This window comes from Mastigoproctus giganteus, chromosome 13, assembly GCF_048544385.1.
Source record: "Mastigoproctus giganteus isolate SK-2022 chromosome 13, ASM4854438v1, whole genome shotgun sequence".
Taxonomy (NCBI): domain Eukaryota; kingdom Metazoa; phylum Arthropoda; class Arachnida; order Uropygi; family Thelyphonidae; genus Mastigoproctus; species Mastigoproctus giganteus.
In genome coordinates, this window is record NC_143587.1 from 62,174,953 (window position 1) to 62,194,852 (window position 19,900).

Sequence of the window (19,900 nt, forward strand, 5' to 3'; positions counted from 1 at the left end):
AAAAATTCCTGTATATCATTGACAAGACACCATGAGCTACTCTTGCAGCTCGTCTGCACTGCTCAGAGAACTTCATATCTGCCTGCACAATTACCCCCAGGTCCTTTTCATTCTCTACCACTGTCAGTATAGTACCACAGAGGTGATACGTTGCTCTGGGATTGCTGTTTCCCCATATGTAGTACTTTACATTTGTCAATGTTAAACTTCATTTGCCACCTCTCGGCCCATCTGCTCAACCTTTCCAGATCCTGTTGCAGCAGCATAGCGTAAGTAGTGTCCTTAAAAACCCTGCCAACCTTTGTACCATCTGCAAACTTGGACATTAAGCTTGATATGCCATCATCAATATCATTTATAAATACAGAAAACAATAGTGGACCCAACACTGAACCCTGAGGGATTCTACTAATAACATTAGTACACAATGAGCAGTGTCCATTGATTACCACTCTCTGTCTTCTCCCCCTCAACCATCCCTTTATCCATAGCAGCGATTTGCCTCCAGTGCCACACTGTTCCAATTTGTGAAGCAGGCTTCCATGTGCAACAGTATCAAAAGCCTTTCTAAGATCCAAGTATATAATATCAAAGTTATTCCCTGCATCCAGTTCTTTTGTGACTGCATCATAGTATCCAGGCGCCTCCGTAGCCAAGTGGGCAGGAGCAGCAGTACGTAACACATGCTTCTTGATTAGACTGGGCTTCGAGCCTGTGACTACCATATATGGAGGATGCTGAAAGGTCAGAGAACGACCACCGCATATCCGTGAAGCAATATGGCTTTAGTTGCTAATGCTCCTAAAAACCAAGCAACAAACAAAAAAACATAGTATCCAATCAAATTGGTCAGGCAAGACTTTCCCTTAACAAAACCATGCTGTGTCTGAGCAATAACTGAAGTCTTGTCTAGATGATCCTGCAGTGCTTCTTTAACCAGTGCCTCCATGAATTTTACTGGAACAGAAGTTAAACTCACAGGTCTATAATTACTTGTGTCAGCCTTTGATCCTCCTTTGTGAATTGGGGTCACATTTGTACATCTCCAGTATATGGGTACCTCCCCTGAGTCCAAAGAAGCTCTCATAATTATGGCTAAAGGTTTGCTTACTTCCTTTGCTGCCTCCTTTAATATAGCTGGATAGATCCCATCCACCCCGAGTGACTTTTTTATGTTTATCCTCAACAATTTCTCCTCCACTTTCCTCTCAGTTATTACAAAATCATCTAGCTTACTTCCAGAGTTCAATACACCTCTGGCATTCCCCTCGCTGAATAACTCCTCATGTGTGAATGTAGATGCAAAATATTCAATTAGTTTGTTAGCTACCTGAGCAGGATCATCAACAGTTGAACTATCGATATCAAGTGGACCAATCTGATTCATCCCCTTCCTTCTAGAGTTTACACAAGTAATGAACTCTTTGCTGTTGTTCTTTGCATCCTTTGCGGAAGATTTCTCGTAATCTGCCTAATCTCCTTTGTAACTTAGTTACAGATCAGCTTATATTTATCATAGGCTTCTGTGTCACATGTTAATTTATATGTATCTCATGCATTTTTCTTCTCTGCCATGTGTCTCATTAGTTCATCTGACATCTATTTAGGCCTAAACCTTGAACAATATTTCTTAGTTTGTATGTTAAGCCTAGTAGCTTCCAAGATAAGTTCTTTGAATGTTTCCTATTTTGAATTTGCTGTTGGTAACATTATCAGTTGGTCCCACTGTATAGAATTTAAATACTATCTCAGACCATCGTAGTCGCCTTTACAAAAGCAAAACCATTCCCTTTACCCCTGATGGTAGTTACCTCTTTGAGGCCGACTGGGCTAGCCGGGTGGGTAAAGTGCTTACCTGCCAAAGGTCGCGGGTTCGATTCCCGCCTTGGGCTTGGATCAGAGTACTGCAAAAACCTTGGGAGGTGCATTATGGCCACAGAAGCCTATGCATCAACAACTACCAAAAAAGAAAAAAAAAAAAAACCTCTTTGAGTAAATCCCACTTGAGCACACTGTGATCACTGCCACCTAGTGGTTCCTTTATCTCCAGATTCTTAATGCATGAAGAATCACTACTGATAATCAGATCAAGAGTATTACTCCCTGTACTTGCCTCTCAAACATGCTGATGTAGAAAACAGTCATCCAATAAATCCACAAAAGCCTTGCTAGTGTGTGAGTGACCAACCCACAAATTACAGTCAATATCTGGGAAATTAAAATCCCCCCATTATAAGACTCTCTGATTCACTGGCCCACTCTATTTCCCTGTACAGTATCTTATTATACTGATCAGAGTCATTAGGCCTATTGCACCCTCCTACTCTCAATTTTGATCTCCAAATGCTTATGTCACGCCAAACTGACTCGACACTGCACTGTCCAGCGATGTTTACTGGTTTCGCTTCCTTGGATTTTATCTGTTTCTTAACTAATGGCCTAAGCCCTCCTCCCTTCTTATCCTGTCTATCCTTTCTGTACACATTGTACTCCCCAAATTCCAGTTCTGCATTCCTTATATCTGACCACGTCTCTGATATCCCAACAATATATGCCTTTGATGTTTTGAGCAATACCTCAGATTCATCAAATTGATTTACCAAACTGCTAGCGTTGGTGTACACACAAGTATACATTCACCTGTTCCTATTCTTAGCTACCCTAACACAACCCATGTGTTTACTTGTACCGCAATGACTCTCAGCAGTCTCTGAAATATCCTACATCTTGTTTTCCAGGCTTCTGCTCATTCCAATAGAAGCAGTGCAAGAATCACTTTCACCTCTGCCAGTGGCTACTGTTAATCTATTAGTCCTTGTATCCCCCCAAGCTAGCAGTTTTCCGACCCACCTAACACTGCCTCGATAGCATCAGCAAATATTCTTGCACCCTTTTTATTTAAGTGTATCCCATCCCTGTAGATGAAGTCTCTCCTGTTAACAATTACAGGCAAGGCTAAAAAAAATTCTATCCCTTGAGCCTTGCACAATCTTTCCAGGGTCTAATTGATCGACAATGCTCTCGTCATATACTCCCTCCTATTGTGTCTGGGCAGAATTGCAGACACTCTTAAATTCAACCCTAATTCACGGCTTTTTTTCAACAGTGACCTGTACTTGTTAAATAATTCTGCCGGTCTCCTACTCTTAATATCACCTACAATTAATATCCTACTCTTAATACGTACTATTCATATTTATAATGAAAGTAGTATTATTGAGTCCTGCACCTATGCTACTGCAACTGGATCTAAATAATTTGGGCAAATGGGCTGAGAAGTGGCAACTAAAGTTTAACATTGAGAAATGCAAAGTACTACATATGGGTAGCAGTAATCCAAGAGGAACGTACGAACTGTTTGGTTCTACACTTAGGAAAGTGGAGAGTGAAAAAGACCTGGGGGTAATTGTGCAGTTAGATATGAAGTTTGCTGAGCAGTGCAGACAGGCTGCAAGAACAGGTCATGGAGGCTTGTCAGTGATATATAAGAATTTTGCTAGCAGGTACAAGGAAGTAATTATCCCGTTGTACAAGGCAGTGGTCCGGCCACACCTAGAATACTGTGTACAGGTCTGGAGGCTTCATTTTAGGAAGGATGTAGAGTTGCTAGAACGAGTACAAAGAAGGGCAACAAGATTGGTGAGAGGAACAAAGGAATGCTCATACCAAGATAGGCTTAAGTTCTGCAAATTGCAGTACTTGGAAACTAGGTACATGCGATGTGATCTGATTGAGGTGTATAAGGCCTTGAATGGGCTGAACATGCTCAATTCTGATGGGATTCTTCCTCTTTCTCAGATTACAAACCTGAGAGGGCATAAATTCAAATTGAGAAAAGACAGTTTGAATAGAAAATTTGCATAGTTAATTGCTAGAACAGACTTCCATTTCTTGTTGTGGAAGTTGATAGCTTAAATAAATATAAGGCTGAGCGGGACAAGCATTTGGAGTGAATAGATGGGTGAAATAGGCTTTTTTTTTGGCTGATGCTGCAAAAGCTTGCTTTCTTGCATCATATGCTGCAACTGGCGCTAATGCTAATTTGTTGGGAATAATTATAAACTCTTATAATTCACTATACTCTGTTGATATTTGAGTGAAATTTTTGTCTTCTCTGCAGCTAGTGATTTCAGAAATTTGCTAGATTTGTGGAATAAAATAAAAATACCATTGGATAAAAATTAGAATATAAATGAAGTAGTCTGCTGTAGCCTAGTGGTCAGGCGTGCGTGCGCTTCAGACCTAGTGGTCTGAAGGCAGAAGTACACGTGCCTTGAGTGACCGGGGTTCAAACCCGTGACTACTGAATACGGTGCTGTTTTTCTTGTATTCTATCTATCTTGTGAACTCCTCTGACCGTTTGGTCGTCCCGGAGTATAAACAGAAAATGTATTTATTTATTTTTAGTATAAAGAAGGATTGTCATATAATGGCAACTGAGTTTAAAAGGTGCCCCCTGGGCCAAGGAACTATATGCACTATAAAGAAGGATTATGTTCCAGGAAACAGAAGTTGAAGGGAGAAACAAGGAACAGCAAAAGTTGGTTCTGTGAATTTGAAGTTGGACAGTAAATAGATGCTGACTGGTTGTTATTTGTTATTTGGTTTTTAGGAGCATTAGCAACTAAGGCCATATTGCTCCGGGGATGTGTGGTGGTCATTCCCTGACCTTTCCGCATCCTCCATATTTGGTGGTGACGGGCTCAAACCCCGATCTAATCAAGAACCGTGTGCTATGCACTGACTGGTTGTAATATGTGTGTGGACTAGTTTGGAAGAGAGTGGAGGGAATTAGAGATGTAAGTTCAGAAGAACAGTGCCCATGGAAGTATCTATAGAAAAGAAATGTAGCCGGAACATAACATCTATGAGACAGAGTGGAGAGACTTTGTGAGCGACATGTGTTAATTAACCTGACTGCACTCTTTTGAGTGGAGTCCAAAAGCCTGGATGTGGGAACAATATTCCATGGTAAGGCAGGTTCGAAATTTGTACAGGCAGTAGTTCTTTAGAAGACAAGTAACACCAAGAGAAAAAAAACAAAAGAAAAAGAGAAATTTTTTAGATGCATGGGAAGTAATATTTGTGATGTGCTTATGCCAAGAGAGATTTGAAGTCAGAGAAATCCTTAATAGAGATATGTGACCTTGTCTAGATATCTGAGTGTTAGTGAAGGTAAATATAGGGGCAGAAGAATCCTTTTTGTGAGATATAAGACAGGACTGAAATCAACTGTTACCTTTGCCCCACTGGAGAATTACCTGGAGATCAGCATTTAAGGAAGTGGTGGTGGGTATTCATCAGCAAAATTATCAATAGCATTTCCTGTCAGTGGAAAAGTTCATTAATATAGAAGAGGAAAAGAGTCTGAGAAAGAACTGCACCTTAGGGAGAAGTTAGGAGACAGAGGAACAGTGTGATCACTTTCAGCAAGTTGCTTCTGATTTGTTTGAAAGCGTGACTAACAGTGAGACATTTTTGAAATCTATCATAACTGGAGATGAAACATGGGTTTATGGGTATCATATGATGGGTATGGATATTATGAAGAATGCTTAGAAAATGTCTGCAAAGCTGGCAACTACACACCTTAGGGAGAGATCTGATTGAGGTGTAAAGGTCCTGAAGGGAATCATTAAAATGAATGGGAAAAGCTACTTTTTCATTAAAATGAATGGGAAAAGTACTTTTTCGGAAAGATACACAAGAAACAGGGAACACAAATATAGAATCATAGGGAGTAACAGGAGTTCATAAAGTTAATTTTTGTGTCACATCTAAATTGGTTGGTTGGTTTTTGGAGCATTTTTTTTTTTAGGAGCATTAGCAACTAAGGCCATATTGCTCCAGGGATATGCGGTGGTCATTCCCTGACCTTTCCACATCCTCTGTATTTGGTGGGCACGGGCTCGAACCCCGGTCTAATCGAGAAGCATATGCTACACACTGCTGCTCCTGCCCACCTGGCTACAGAGGCGCCACACCTAAATTACCTTCTAAGCTAGCAGAGATAGAGAGTTTGGCAATATTCAAGGTTGAACCAGATGGGCAGTTTCTGGAATTGGAAATAAGTGATTAAGGTTTTTTTTTTTTATAAAATAAAAAAAAAAACCCCTTAATCACTTATTTTTTCTGGTTGATGCAGTATAAGTTTGCTTTCTTGCACCCTTTGGTTATTGCGATACTACTAATACTGTATGATCATGTGATTCCAATTTTGCATCTTCTTCTATATAGTCTCTGCAATTCATTTAACACTAAGTCTTAGTGTTAAATGAATTGCAGATTTAGCTCATTTAACACAGCAATTCATTTAACATTAAGTGGCACCCAGCTATTTGTCTGAATTTGAATGCTGAGCTCTGCCCCAAATGGCATTTCAATTCAAACTGCATGAAATGCAATTTGTAGTACAAGTTATATGCACTGTAACATCTTTACATGAGGGGTTCTTAATCAGGGAAGCTTGCCTCCTTAGAAAAATCATGGTAATGTCCAGGGAAGGTGAGATCCCCAAAATTGAATTTTATGTTCATATTTCATTTACAAAGTTTGAAACTAGAATAAAGGAGGTGAGGTAGCAGGCCAAAATTGAAAGAGAGGTGACTGCACAAAAAGGTAAGAACCCCTGCTGTACATCATTAGTGTAGTTGATATTTTACATATAATGGTTATCCTATTGTTTTTCAATACTTTTGATAACATAGTGTACACAAAAAATGTTTTGTACAATATGTTATCAAAATTATATAAAAAAGTTAGATAATTTTCCATGGTAGAAAAGATCTTTAGTGCTTTGTAGTTTAATATACGAGATATGCAGACCGCAGCAACATAAATTACTGGAGTGCTTGGCAGACAATTTTGTATTCAGTTGTCTTTACAACTTCTTAAGAAGTATTAATTATTGAATATTTTTACATTTCAGGCATATGGAGGATTGCGAGGTGCTGTTGCATTTTCTCTGGTTATTATGCTCGAAGAAGGACGAATACCTAACAAACCTATTTTTGTTACTGCTACTCTTTTTATTATTCTTTTTACTGTGTTTATTCAGGTAAGATGCAAGGTCTCTCTCTCTTTTCCTTTCATTATTATTATTAGCCATATGGTACAAGGAAGCCTGAAGCTTTTGCTGCACCAGGCAAAAAAAAAAAAAAATTCTGAGTTACAGAGAGAGAGAGAGAGAGAGAGAGAGAGAAAGAAAGAAAGAGAAATCCAGCTCAGGATATCTGTAATTTATTGGAATAAATTTATAGTTTCTGTTGAGATTCAGCTAAGATCAGGATATCAAAATATGTCACTAGCAAATTTCTTTGCTCTGAAAGCAGACGAGGACTATATAAAATTACTGTTTATTTTATTTTAAGGCAACCATGAATGTAAGAGGAGCTGATACCTAAATTTGAGGGTTATAGGGAAAAAAAATCAAAATCACCAAATATGAGATGAGTCGTGTTTGCTTTCTATCTTTAGTACTTATTTTCCAATTACTATACGGTGATAAATATTCTCCCAAAAGTATAATAAAATTAAGCAAAGCATGACGAACTTCATTCATCAGTCTAGTTTGTATATAAGAACTATAATAAATTTTTGCCACTATATAATTCACTTAAAAGTGGAAGTATATTCCACTTTTAAATGGAAGTATTTAAAAGTGGAAGTATTTCTCATTATAATAAAAGTTGTTTATCCAAAATTTTAGGGAACTGAACCATTCAAAATATTGATATTTTTGCTTATTTGATATTTGCACCTATATCTAAAAATATCAGTGAAGCTTATCAATTATAATAAATGTTTTTAGCAAAATATAGCAAAAAATGCCTCTTGTTCATTTTTTGAGACCAGAAATAGCAAAACTAGTAAAAAAGTTTAACCTCAACTAACAATACATGTGGTGAGGTTATGACTATTACTCAGAGCCATTTGGATCAACCTTTTTATTGTCATTTTCTACAGACCAGTCCTGTATGCTCCCTTGCTGTATGACATAGAGCATTATCATGCCAATACTGACCAGGACTGTTTCCATAGTGTTGTAACAGTGTAGGTAGTGTTTAATTGTCCAAATAGGTCATGGACTTCATGGTTTCAGGCACTGCCACCAATGGACCAAGTTCGAACCATCTGGAACCACCATCCCACATTGAAAGTTTATTAGTTCTGAACCATGACACATATATGTTTCTAATGTACTACTGCTGCACAAGCAGATCTATGAGATATATATTAGCATGTCTGAGTTGATACATACACAGGAGACTTCTGGCACAGTACACAATATTCTTGGAAGGGTGTCAAACTGTATTTGTCCACATAGTATATGATAATGATATCTACAATCTGTACTATTAGTTTATTTGAGAAATTCTATTTAAAAAACAGTGAATTGTGTTTTGGATTTGCATGAAGGCAAGTCAGTCCACACTGCACCAAGGTTTTATGTATGTGCACATATTTTAAATGTCACTTTATCTGTTTTACAGGCTGAAAATGTGGAGTTCTGTATAGAAACCTCCAGTTAAGTAACCCAATGCTGATTGTAGATCCTTGCAAACATTTCTCAAATCAATGACTAAATTTTCCTGTGGCAAGTACAATTGCCCATTATTACCATGTTAGCCTGACCCTGATATACTTTAAGTACAACATGTTATTATAAATATAACTGTTTTTTTAAAGCAATGAATGTATATTGCATATTGACTATGTTGCAGACACAATAAATGTGTATTTGAATTTCAGGGGGCAACAGTCAAGCCACTAGTGGACCTTCTAAAGATACGGACAACCCAGTCAGGAAACACCAGGAGCCTTTTTACTGAAGTTAATGAAAAGGTGAGCCAAAAGCATCTATTTTTGTTGTGTTTCATATAACATTTTATTCACAGTATTATATCAATTTGTGCTTGGAGCATGTTGGTCTCAAGTAAAAGTACTGATTGATGATAAGAATAGAAGGTAAGAGACAATTTTTACATGAAGGTTTTTTATCCAAACTTATCACTTAAACTGCACTCTAGCAACATGCTATTACTTCTAGCTGAAATAAATCAAACTGATATAGCAAGAAAGACATATTCAATAACTATGAGAGTGGGGTTAGACAGTATTCTTCAACATTGTCTTTCTTTAGTCTTCTCCAAAATCCAACTGTATTAGTAGTTTGCACAATTGCAGCTTGAATTTCTCTGCAATTTCTCCAAATCCACTAAAGTTGTTACAATGTTCTCACCCTAGTTTTTTTTCAGCCACCATTCATATAGCTGAAGGAAACTTCATTACAGGCTTCATCAATGATATTTATGGCTTTAGGCATGTTGAGTTCTTCCTTCCATAATTGTTTAAGAGTTGGAGCCTGCTATTATTTGAAATGGTAATGGGAAGAACATACCATTTGATGTATTATTTTCTGACTGTCACAAAATGAAAATATTTATGTTTAATATTTTCATGCTCTTATTTCATTATCTTCTATACTTTTACATGTGACCCAGTATGATGAGTTATTATCAGCTGTGTTGTTAATTTATAAGCAAGAAAATGCATTTGCAAGTGGAGGGTTTAGTTATAATAGGGTATGAGTGTATAAGTGAAAAGATACATGTGATCAATATAAACCAAGGGACACCTGTATTATTGTTAATATAATATCATAAAAATTGACTGACTTATATTATAAAAATTATATTTTTATTAATAGAATATCATAAAAATTGCTTGTAATTTAAAAATTATATCATTGCTAATATATCATAAAAATTAATTGTATTATAAAAATGTTATTATTGTTAATATAACATGGAATTTATCTGTAATAACTATCTGTAACATATTTTTCAGTTAGTTGGTAGCATCATGGCTGGTATTGAAGAAGTTACAGGAGATCATGGTGGCAATTACTGGACAGTGAGTATTTTGAAAATAAAATAAAAAATATATAATATTAGGTCTACTCTTTTTTGATTATTCATTTGATTTTCAATAGTTGTTGTTTTAGAATAGTGAAAAAAAAAAGGACAATTATACCTTTAACATTGATGTTATTACTTGATGGAATTTTGCTAGCAGGGAAAAGGAGGTGATTATCCCTCTGTATAAGGCAATGGTCAGGCCATACCTTGAGGTCTGGAGGCCTCATACAGGTCTGGAGGCCTCATTTTAGGGAGGATGTAGATTTACTTGAGCATATACAGAGAAGGGCAACAAGATTGGTGAGGGGAATGAAGGGATCTTCTTACCAAGAGAGACTTAAGTTCTGCAAATTGCAATGGCTGGAGACTAGGCACCTATGCGGTGATCTGATTGAGGTGTATAAGGCCTTGAATGGGTTGAGCACGCTGAATTCTGATGGGATTCTTCCACTTGTTCAAATTACGAACCTAAGGGGGCATAAATTCAAATTAAGGAATGACATGTAGAATAGATGTGCGGAAATTTGCCTTTAGCCAGCAGGTGGTTAATTGCTGGAACAAACTTCCATATGTCATTGTGGAAGTTGATAGGTTAAATACATTTAAGGAGGAACTGGACAAACGTTTAGAGGGAATGGTTGTGTGAAATTTTTTTTTTTTTGGCTGATGCTGCATAAGCTCTACTACTACTACTACTTACACAGCTCTTTACATGATGATAAAATGTACATATTGATAATATGTACACAGGAGGATTTGATTTTGTAACCAAGCCACTCCTTGTTGCATGTTTTTTACTGTACTAAAATTGGTTTCTCTGTAAATATCTCACTAGGGAAGCACATGCATTTACTATAAGAAATTGACAGTTTGTGAAGTTTGACTTGAAAACTAAACTAAAAACCATAACTCCTGATGAATTCAAGGAAATGTTTTCCTTTTAATGAAGAAGATGAACAAATTCTTTCAATTTAAAAGGTGAGAAAGAATATATATTTTTGTAAAAATATATGTCTAATGAAATTTGAATACACTGCTATTAATTCATATCTTTCTAATCCTAAGCACATGCCTTCGATTGAAGTTAGAATTTTATACCACTCAGCATATAAGTTGATTTTAAAATTTTAGACAATATTTTAGTGCTTTAAAGGTCTATTTATACACCAGAATAGACAGTAAGAGCAAGTAACCCCACTCCTTAAATCCTCAGAAGAGAGCTGGATGGGATAAATTAGTCCAATGTGCTAAAACCATTCTACAGCAATGCTGGTCTGTGTAGACTCACTTGCATACCACAGTTACATTAGATAGGATGATAGTGGGTATCAGTTTGTTTAACCTCATTCCACAAGGTGCTCAGTCGTATTGAGATCCAGTGACTGAGCAGGCCAATGAAGTATGACAAATCACTCTCATTCTCCTGGAACCATTCCCAAATGATCTGCCTTGTAATGTAGCACATTATCCTGCTGAAAGGAACTGTTAGCAACTGGACGAACTGCAAGCATAAAAGAATGCACCTGATCAGCAACAGCATAATTGTCTCTGTCATTCAGATGTTGATCCACTGGTATCAGGGGCCTTGCTATGCCACGAAAACACTCCTCACACCAAACTTCTGCCTCCAGCCCACAGCATTGACACTTGGCATGATGGATTTGTTGATTCGTATTGCTGTTGTTGATATTAATTCACAAGTATCAGGATTAATTCTCCCCACACCAGGCATCTCTCTCCAGCTCATGGTGTTGACACCTGACATGATGGGTCTATTGATTCATGTTGCTGTTGCACATGAATCTCTCAAATTCAACCCTAATTCACGGTTTTTTTTTTCAAAAGTGACCTGTACTTGTTAAGTAATTCTGCCGGTCTCCTACTCTTAATATCATTAGTGCCAATGTGTACAACAATATCACCCTTTGTGTCCTTAAAAGATGATATCTGCTCTACGTCATCAAACTTTGCCCCTGGCAGACATTGACAAAAATACATAAACCATTGACAAAAGGACATGAGTTGACACAGCAGCCTATCTGCATTTCTCAGTTGACTTCATGTTGAAACGTGCAAATCTTAGACTTATCCCTAAAAGGTCTGCTCAACCCTTCTAATTCACACAAGGTGTACTGGCCCATTGGTCTCCTTCCTATCTTGGGAAAAGTGCTGGATTGGCTCCTGATTACCAGACTGTCTTCAATATTCTGCAGCTTCCTAGTTCATTTTGCAAATATACGTGGTCTCAGTTCTAATCTCAATGATGTCCATTTCCACTTGCAGTCTGCCAGACCTCAAGCGCCTCCGTAGCCAGGTGGGAAGGAGCAGCAGTGCGTAGCACACGCTTCTTGATTAGACCGGGGTTCGAGCCCGTCACCACTAAATACGGAAGATGTGGAAAGGTCAGGGAATGACCACCGCATATCCTGGAGCAATATGGCCTTAGTTGCTAATGCTCCTAAAACACCAAATAACAACAGCATAACAGTCTGCCAGACCTCTGTACTTTTTCTGACAGAATCTCAGTTATTGGTTGATTCAACCACTGCTCATTTCAGTTGCCCAAATTATTCGCTCTATGATTCCTTTCAGCTCAAAGGTGGTACTTGTGCATATGTCCCTTCCGATATTACCTGTCAGAGACTTGGTAATTTGGAATCTCCTCTTTTTGATCTATTCTGGCTTAAAATCGATCTACCTCATTGTCTAAAATTCATCTGTTGTCTCTACCATTCTGCCAACTCCACTAATCACTTGGAGCTCTTTGACTTCCTCTCTTTGCAACTTTACTTTCCTAACAGTGAGGTAATTTTCCTTGGTGATTTTAATGTTCACAACTCCAGCTGGCTTTCGTTTTCTAGTCACACCGACCCAGCTGGTTGAGATGCCGAGGCTTTTTGCAATTACTAATGACCTTGCCTAGATTGTTCATTTACTTACAAGGATACCAGACAATCCTAACCTTACAGCCAACATGCTTGATCGTTTTCTCTCAAACAACCCTTCTAAGTACATGGTCGAAGTGAGAGGTCCTAAATTTAGGCACCTCAGATCACAACTTGGTGATTGTCTCTTCTCCAATGGAGCCATTATCTCGTGGTTATTCCGAACCTTGCATTATTTGGCATTACAAGAATGCAAAATGGGATGACCTGCGAGATTTCTTTTCTTCTTTTCCTTGGTTGGATTACTGTTTCAAACCTTCTGATGTTAATGTTTGCTCAGATCGTGTCAGTGAAATTATTCTTGAAGGAATCGAATCCTTTATTCCACACTCCACTTTAAAATCTCGTCCTTTATCTAAACCTTCTTTTCCAATAAATTTGCTAATGTTGTTCAAGAGAAGAACGTTGCATATCGTAATTGACTTGTTTCCAATTCTTCAGTTTCATTTTCTGCCTACACAAAAGCTCGCAACAATTGTAAATCGTAACAATTATTAATCAGTCCAAACTAGATTTTGAACAGACTAAGAGTAGAAAACTTCCTTCTTGCCCTAATGGTAGCCGAGCATTCTGGTCCCTTGCCAAAGCTATTGGCCGCAACTTTTGCCCATCTCTGCTCCCACCTCTGTCAAAACCAGATGGTTCTGTTGCCACTTTAGCCAAGGATAAAGCTGACCTGCTAGCATCCCATTTTTCTTCCAACTCATGTATTAATGATCTTGGTAAAATACCTCCCGCCATTCTCAACATGCTCCATTCAATGCCTCCTGTGGTCTTCCATCAAAAGGATCTCAAAAGGATCTCAAAAGGATTTTGACGAATCTTGATGCTAAGAAAGCTCCAGGTCCTGATGGTATTTCTCCACTTGTTCTCAAAACCTGTGCTCCTGAACTTACTCCTGTGCTTTGCCACCATTTTTCACTTTCTTATTCCAAAGGTGTTTTTCCTTCTGCTTGGAAATTTGCTCATATCCAGCCAGTTCTTAAAAAGGGTGTCAAATCCCTGCCATCCAATTATCGGCCTATTGCAATTACTTCTACTCTTTCTAAAGTAATGGAGAAATCAATTAACCTCCAACTCTTAAACTACCTAGAAACCTTCCATCTGATCAACGATCACCAATATGGATTCCGTCAGTGTCGATCCACTGGTGATATTCTGGCTTATGTTACCCATTTATGGACTAATTCAATGGAAAAAATTTGGTGAAACACAAGCAGTTGCTCTTGACTATCTCAAAGGCTTTCAGTCATGTTTGGCATAAAGGTCTCCTAAACAAGCTTCCATCTTTTGGTTTGCCAACTGTGTTTCATAATTAGTTATCCAGTTTTCTCTCTGATCGCTCACTGAGGGTGATGATAGATGGCTCTCCGTCTTCTAACTTCTCCACTAATGCTGGTGTTCCCCAAGGTTCAATTGTTTCCCCTACTCTTTTCCTCTTGTATATTAATGACCTTCTTCCGTTGACTGGAAATCCTATCCATAGTTTTGCTGATGATAGCACATTGCATTCCACTTTCTATTTTGAGAAACCATGCCCTGCTCAATCAGCTTCAACTTCTCGAAAATCTGCTACCAATTCCTTAAATGCCGATCTTCAGGTAATTCTCCAGTGGGGCAAAGAGAACTTAGTTGATTTCAACCCTTCTAAAACTCAGTCTTGTCTTATGTCTCACAAAAAGGATTCTTCTGCTCCTATGCTTATTTTTGGTGACACTCCAATTTCTAGGCAAAATGATATATCTCTTTTGGGGATTACCCTGACTTCTAATCTCGCTTTGCACAAGTACATTACAAATATCGCTTCCTCTGCATCTAAAAAACTTGGTTTTCTCTTTCGCTTTCGGCGTTACTTTTCAGGCTTCTAGATTCCATTCAGAAGAGGCCAGTTAGGTTAATTAATGACACCTCTCTAACAGATTCTCTCTACTCACTGTTTCATAGACGTACTGTTTCTGCTGCATGCCTTTTCTACTGATATTTCTATGGGCACTGTTCTTCTGAATCAGCTTCTATAATTCCTGCTCTCTCTTTGAAAACAGTCAGAACGTGTTGCCACCAGCCAACATCCATTTACTGTCCAACCTCAAACTCACAGAACCCAGTTTTCATCTTCCTCGTTTATTCATTCAAATGCCGTTTTCTGGAACAACCTTCCTTCGTACGTATTTCCTGAAAATTACAGTCTACAGAAGTTCAAGTCTAATGTCAACAAATGTCTTCTTTCTTCTTCTTAACCTCCAACCCAAGCACGGTACTAAGTACTATAGGTTCTAATACCTCTCATGTTTGGGGTTTCATAAAAAAAAAAGAAAAAAAAAAAAAGCTAATTTGCAGAACAAACCACAGTACATTATGGCTTTGTCTGCCTGTCATCCTGTCAGAACAAAATACTATGGCTTTGTCTGCCTGTCATCCTATCAGAACAAAATACTATGGCTTTCTCTGCCTGTCATGTGTTTACTTTTCTTGGCACCCCATCCCACCCTTCTTCAGGGCTCTCGCCTAATTTAGGTTCACTCTCGGCACAGAGCTGGTGCAAGGGTTTCATACACCCTAGGCAAGACTTAAAATTTTTGCCCCAGTTGTATTCTGTACCACCAACCACCCACCCACCCATCTATCCACCACCCTGCCTACCAACAAGCTTACCTATTCTCACCCATTCATCTATAATATTTATCTGCTTGCTGTATATTATTATTATTTATTGAATGATGTGATAATAACAATAAAGTGCCTGAATATGACCTGGAACATTATTTTTTTTTAACCACTAAAAAAAAATTACATTTTGTTGGAATGCACCCCTAATACCTTTGTGCCCTAGGTTCACCTAATGGACTGGCCAGCTCTGTCTTTGCACTTGCCAGGAACCTTCCCTGTCATCATCCCCCCCACCTTGCCTGTTCTTTATCTTATATGTTTTATTCCTCTTTTAGAGCAGAGCAGAGCCAGCCTCTTAAATGTCCCTCTTCTCTCCTTGCCTGGCTCCTTGTATCATGGATGGATGCTGTGAGATGCTTTCCTTGGTGATTGCACCTCCCAGTAACTAAGTGACCAGGTGAACAACATGACAATATGCAACTCGTAGTACCCAACACAACTCATTCTCCTCTGGCTTTGCAGTCTTGCATCTTCACACTGCCACTAAGTGTAGTTTTGTGGGAAACCACTGGCATCACGTTACCAACACACTATGTCTACTATGGCCATTGGTTTTAACCATGGAATGACTAGTGGTGTTTCTGTGACCATAATTCAATGAACCTTCTCAATAGTAGGCATAGGCACCCCGGTTAAGGTACCCATGCTTATTGACTCCCACTAGTAATGATGCCTAAAGTTTGCATCTGAATGACATTATTAAACCTTTGATGATTGGAAAAAAGTTGCCTTATCTGATGAATCATATTTCCTGTCATGCTGTACGGATGGTTGATGGAGGATGCAGTGACAAGCTGTGGAGAGGAATTACTCCAATGCCCTGGTCCAAAAGAAACAGTCAGGTGGCAGCAGTGTTTTGGTATGGGAGGAAGATGTTTTCCTGGGAATCTATTGGAATCCTCATACCCTTAAACTGCACTCTGAATGCTAAAAACTATCTATCTGTTGTGGCTGATCAGATACACCCCTTCATGGTGTCTGTCTTCCCAGATGGCTGGTGTGTTTTTGCAGGATAATGTACCCTCTGTTGTCAGTATTGTTCAAGAGTGGTTTGCTGAATATGAAAGTGACTTCCAGATGCTAAATTGGCCACCAAATTCACCAGATATTGAATCTCATAGGACGTTTCTGGGATTACAAGGATGGACATATCTGGTGTTTGGACCCTGCACCACAGACTTTTGTAGATCTACAGGATGCAATCCTGCAGATCTACAACAATCCTGAAATGTTTACAAGCCTTATAGAGCCCATGCCTCATTGCTTGGTGGCAGTACTGGGAACAAGAGGGGGATATACCGACTATTAGGTAGGTGGTCATGCTTTGAATAGACAGTGTATATTTTTTTGCAGATTGTTAGTTATTACATATTATACACATACCCATGGGTTACCAAAGGATAGGCTTGTGGGGAACTAACTGGGGTCCAGAACCAGTGTCTAAGTCTCATATTCTTGTGGTGTGATCTGTTGATAGGAAGTCATTTGTATGGCATTCTAAATGAATGAGGATGGATTGGCAATATGGGATAACTGATGAGGTTGGATAACTTATGGGCTGGAAACCTATCACTGTGGTACGAGAAAGCAATCAGATAGTTAGCCCTTCTGTGATAACAGAAGGGTTGAACTTTGCTGTCATAGTGACCTCTACACCCAGGTATAACTTGATATTGATGGGTCAACTGTTGATGATCCTGCTCAGGTAGCTAACAAACTAAATGAATATTTTGCATCAACATTCACACATGAGGAGTTATTCAACGAGGGGAATGCCAGAGGTGTATTCAACTCTAGCAGTAAGCTACAGAATCTTGAAATAACTGGGAGTAAAGTGGAGGAGAAACTGTTGAAGATAAACACAAGAAAGGCACCCGGGGTGGATGGGATCTATCCAGTTATATTAAAGGAGGCAGCAAAGGAAGTAAGCAAACCCTTAGCCATAATTATGAGACCTTCCTTGGACTCAGGGGAGGTACCCATAGACTGGAAATGTGCAAATGTGACCCCAATTCACAAAGGAGGATCAAAGGCTGACACAAGTAATTATAGACCTGTGAGCTTAACTTCTGTTCCAGGAAAATTAATGGAGGCACTGGTTAAAGAAGCACTGCAGGATCATTTAGACAAGACTTCAGTTATAGCTCAGACACAGCATGGTTTTGTTAAGGGAAAGTCTTGCCTGACCAATTTGATTGGATACTGTGATGCAGTCACAAAAGAACTGGATGCAGGGAATAACTTTGATATTATATACTTTGATCTTAGAAAGGCTTTTGATACGGTTGCACATGGAAGACTGCTACACAAATTGGAGCAGTGTGACATTGGAGGCAAATTGCTGCTATGGATAAAGGGGTGGTTGAAGGGGGAGAAGACAGAGAGTGGTAATCAATGGACACTGCTCATCGTGCACTAATGTTATTAGTGGAGTCCCTCAGGGCTCAGTGTTGGGTCCATTATTGTTTTCTGTATTTATAAATGATATTGATGATGGTATATCAAGCTTAATGTCCAAGTTTGCAGACGATACAAAGGTTGGCAGGGTTGTCAAGGACACTACTGACACTATGCTGCTGCAACAGGATCTGGAAAGGTTGAGCAGATGGGCTGAGAGGTGGCAAATGAAATTTAACATTGACAAATGTAAAGTACTACACATGGGAAACAGCAACCCGAGAGCAACGTATCAACTCTGTGGTACTACACTGACAGTGGTAGAGAATGAAAGGGACTTGGCGGTGGTTGTGCAGGCAGATATGAAGTTCTCTGAGCAGTGCAGACGGGCTGCAAGAGTAGCTCATGGAGTATTGTCAATGATATACAGGAATTTTTCCAGCAGGGATAAGGAGGTGATTATTCCATTGTATAGGGCAATGGTCAGGCCACACCTAGAGTACTGTATACAGGTCTGGAGGCCTCATTTCAAGAAGGATGTAGAGCTGCTGGAACGAGTACAGAGAAGGGCAGCAAGATTAGTGAATGGAACAAAGGGGTGCTCTTACGAAGAAAGGCTTAAGTTTTGCAAATTACAGTGTCTGGAGACTAGGCACCAGCGAGGTGATCTGATAGAGGTGTATAAAGCCTTGAATGGTTTAAACATGCTCAATGCTGATGGGATTCTTCCTCTAGCTCAGAAAAATCACCTGAGAGGGCATAAATTCAAATTGAGGAAAGACAGATGTAGGATAGACGTGCGGAAATTTGCCTTTAGCCAGTGGGTGGTTGGTTGGTGGAACAGACTTCCATCCCTTGTAGTGGAGGCTGATAGCCTAAATAAGTTTAAGGCTCAGCTGGACAGGTATTTTGAACGAACAGAGGGGTGAAGTGGAAGTGGGTTTTTTTTTTTTGGCTGATGCTGCATAAGCTTGCTTTCTTGCATCAAATGCCTCTACTAATGCTAATGCTAATGCTAATAACAGATTTGGATGACTATAATAATCATTATATTCCTCTTTTGCTTCAGTGTATACGTTAGTTTCACATTGCTATTTCATTGACTTTCTTAATTTTTATATTTGATGGATAGTATTGCCATTGTGGTTGTGGAGTTTTTTCTATTCTAAATGAATGTTTTCTATATGTTTAATATTTGTGATCTTTGTATTGTGTGAGCTTCATATTGAGATCTTATGGATAAATAAAGAGATCTAGAAATAAATTTTTATAGTGTATAACTTGGTCTCGCTGTATTCATTAGTATGAATAACTTGTTACAGATAGAATTTCTCAATTAGCATGAAAACCTGATCTTGTTTTCCAGAATGTATTTACTTATTTTAATGTATTTTACAGCAATTGCTGCTTCGCTATAACGACAAATACTTCAGAAAATTCTTACTCAGGAACTGTACAGAGAGCAACCTTACACGTGTGTATACCAAAATGGTCTTGGCGTAAGTGTTGAAAAACAACAATTAAAAATTGAGTCAATATAATAATAATAATCATCATTTATTATAAATATGGTTTAAAGAATATTGATGTAAAGGAAGAGTCAAGTTATTGTGTTCAAGGATCAAGCATATCCTTGAACACAATGACTTGGCTCTTCTAGATGAGCTTCAACACCTTCTGCACACTTACCTGTACACTTACTATTATAGATTCCTCTATAAGGTGCTTTCTCTTTTGTTCTTGTGTACATGGGAGGATCCTTTATGGCAGCAGTCACTTTCCTGTGATATTCATCCTTTCCAGTGGGAGACCATGTCATCTGTGATGGATACCATGATGGAAGATTGATCAGGCTGACTGGAATGCCTTCAGACATCTAGTAATGTTTAATATCACCACAGTCAGTCAAGAATAAAGAATGCAGTTAAATGCATCACAAAAAGTATTATCCATTCAGCAGCAACTGCAATC

The 19,900-nt window shown here is 38.6% G+C and overlaps 1 protein-coding gene across 4 annotated transcripts in view; it reads left to right on the top strand.

The window, feature by feature from the left end:
- Window positions 1-19,900, top strand: part of LOC150076113 (Na(+)/H(+) exchanger beta-like) — a 493,086-nt gene that overhangs the window by 420,121 nt on the left and 53,065 nt on the right. For all 4 annotated transcript variants that reach the window (XM_090387862.1, XM_090387861.1, XM_090387863.1 and 1 more), the window contains 4 exons: window positions 6,929-7,057; window positions 8,752-8,844; window positions 9,850-9,915; window positions 19,328-19,428. In XM_090387862.1, the coding sequence (XP_090243988.1) occupies window positions 6,929-7,057; window positions 8,752-8,844; window positions 9,850-9,915; window positions 19,328-19,428 (389 nt within the window). The remainder of the gene's footprint in view (window positions 1-6,928; window positions 7,058-8,751; window positions 8,845-9,849; window positions 9,916-19,327; window positions 19,429-19,900) is intronic.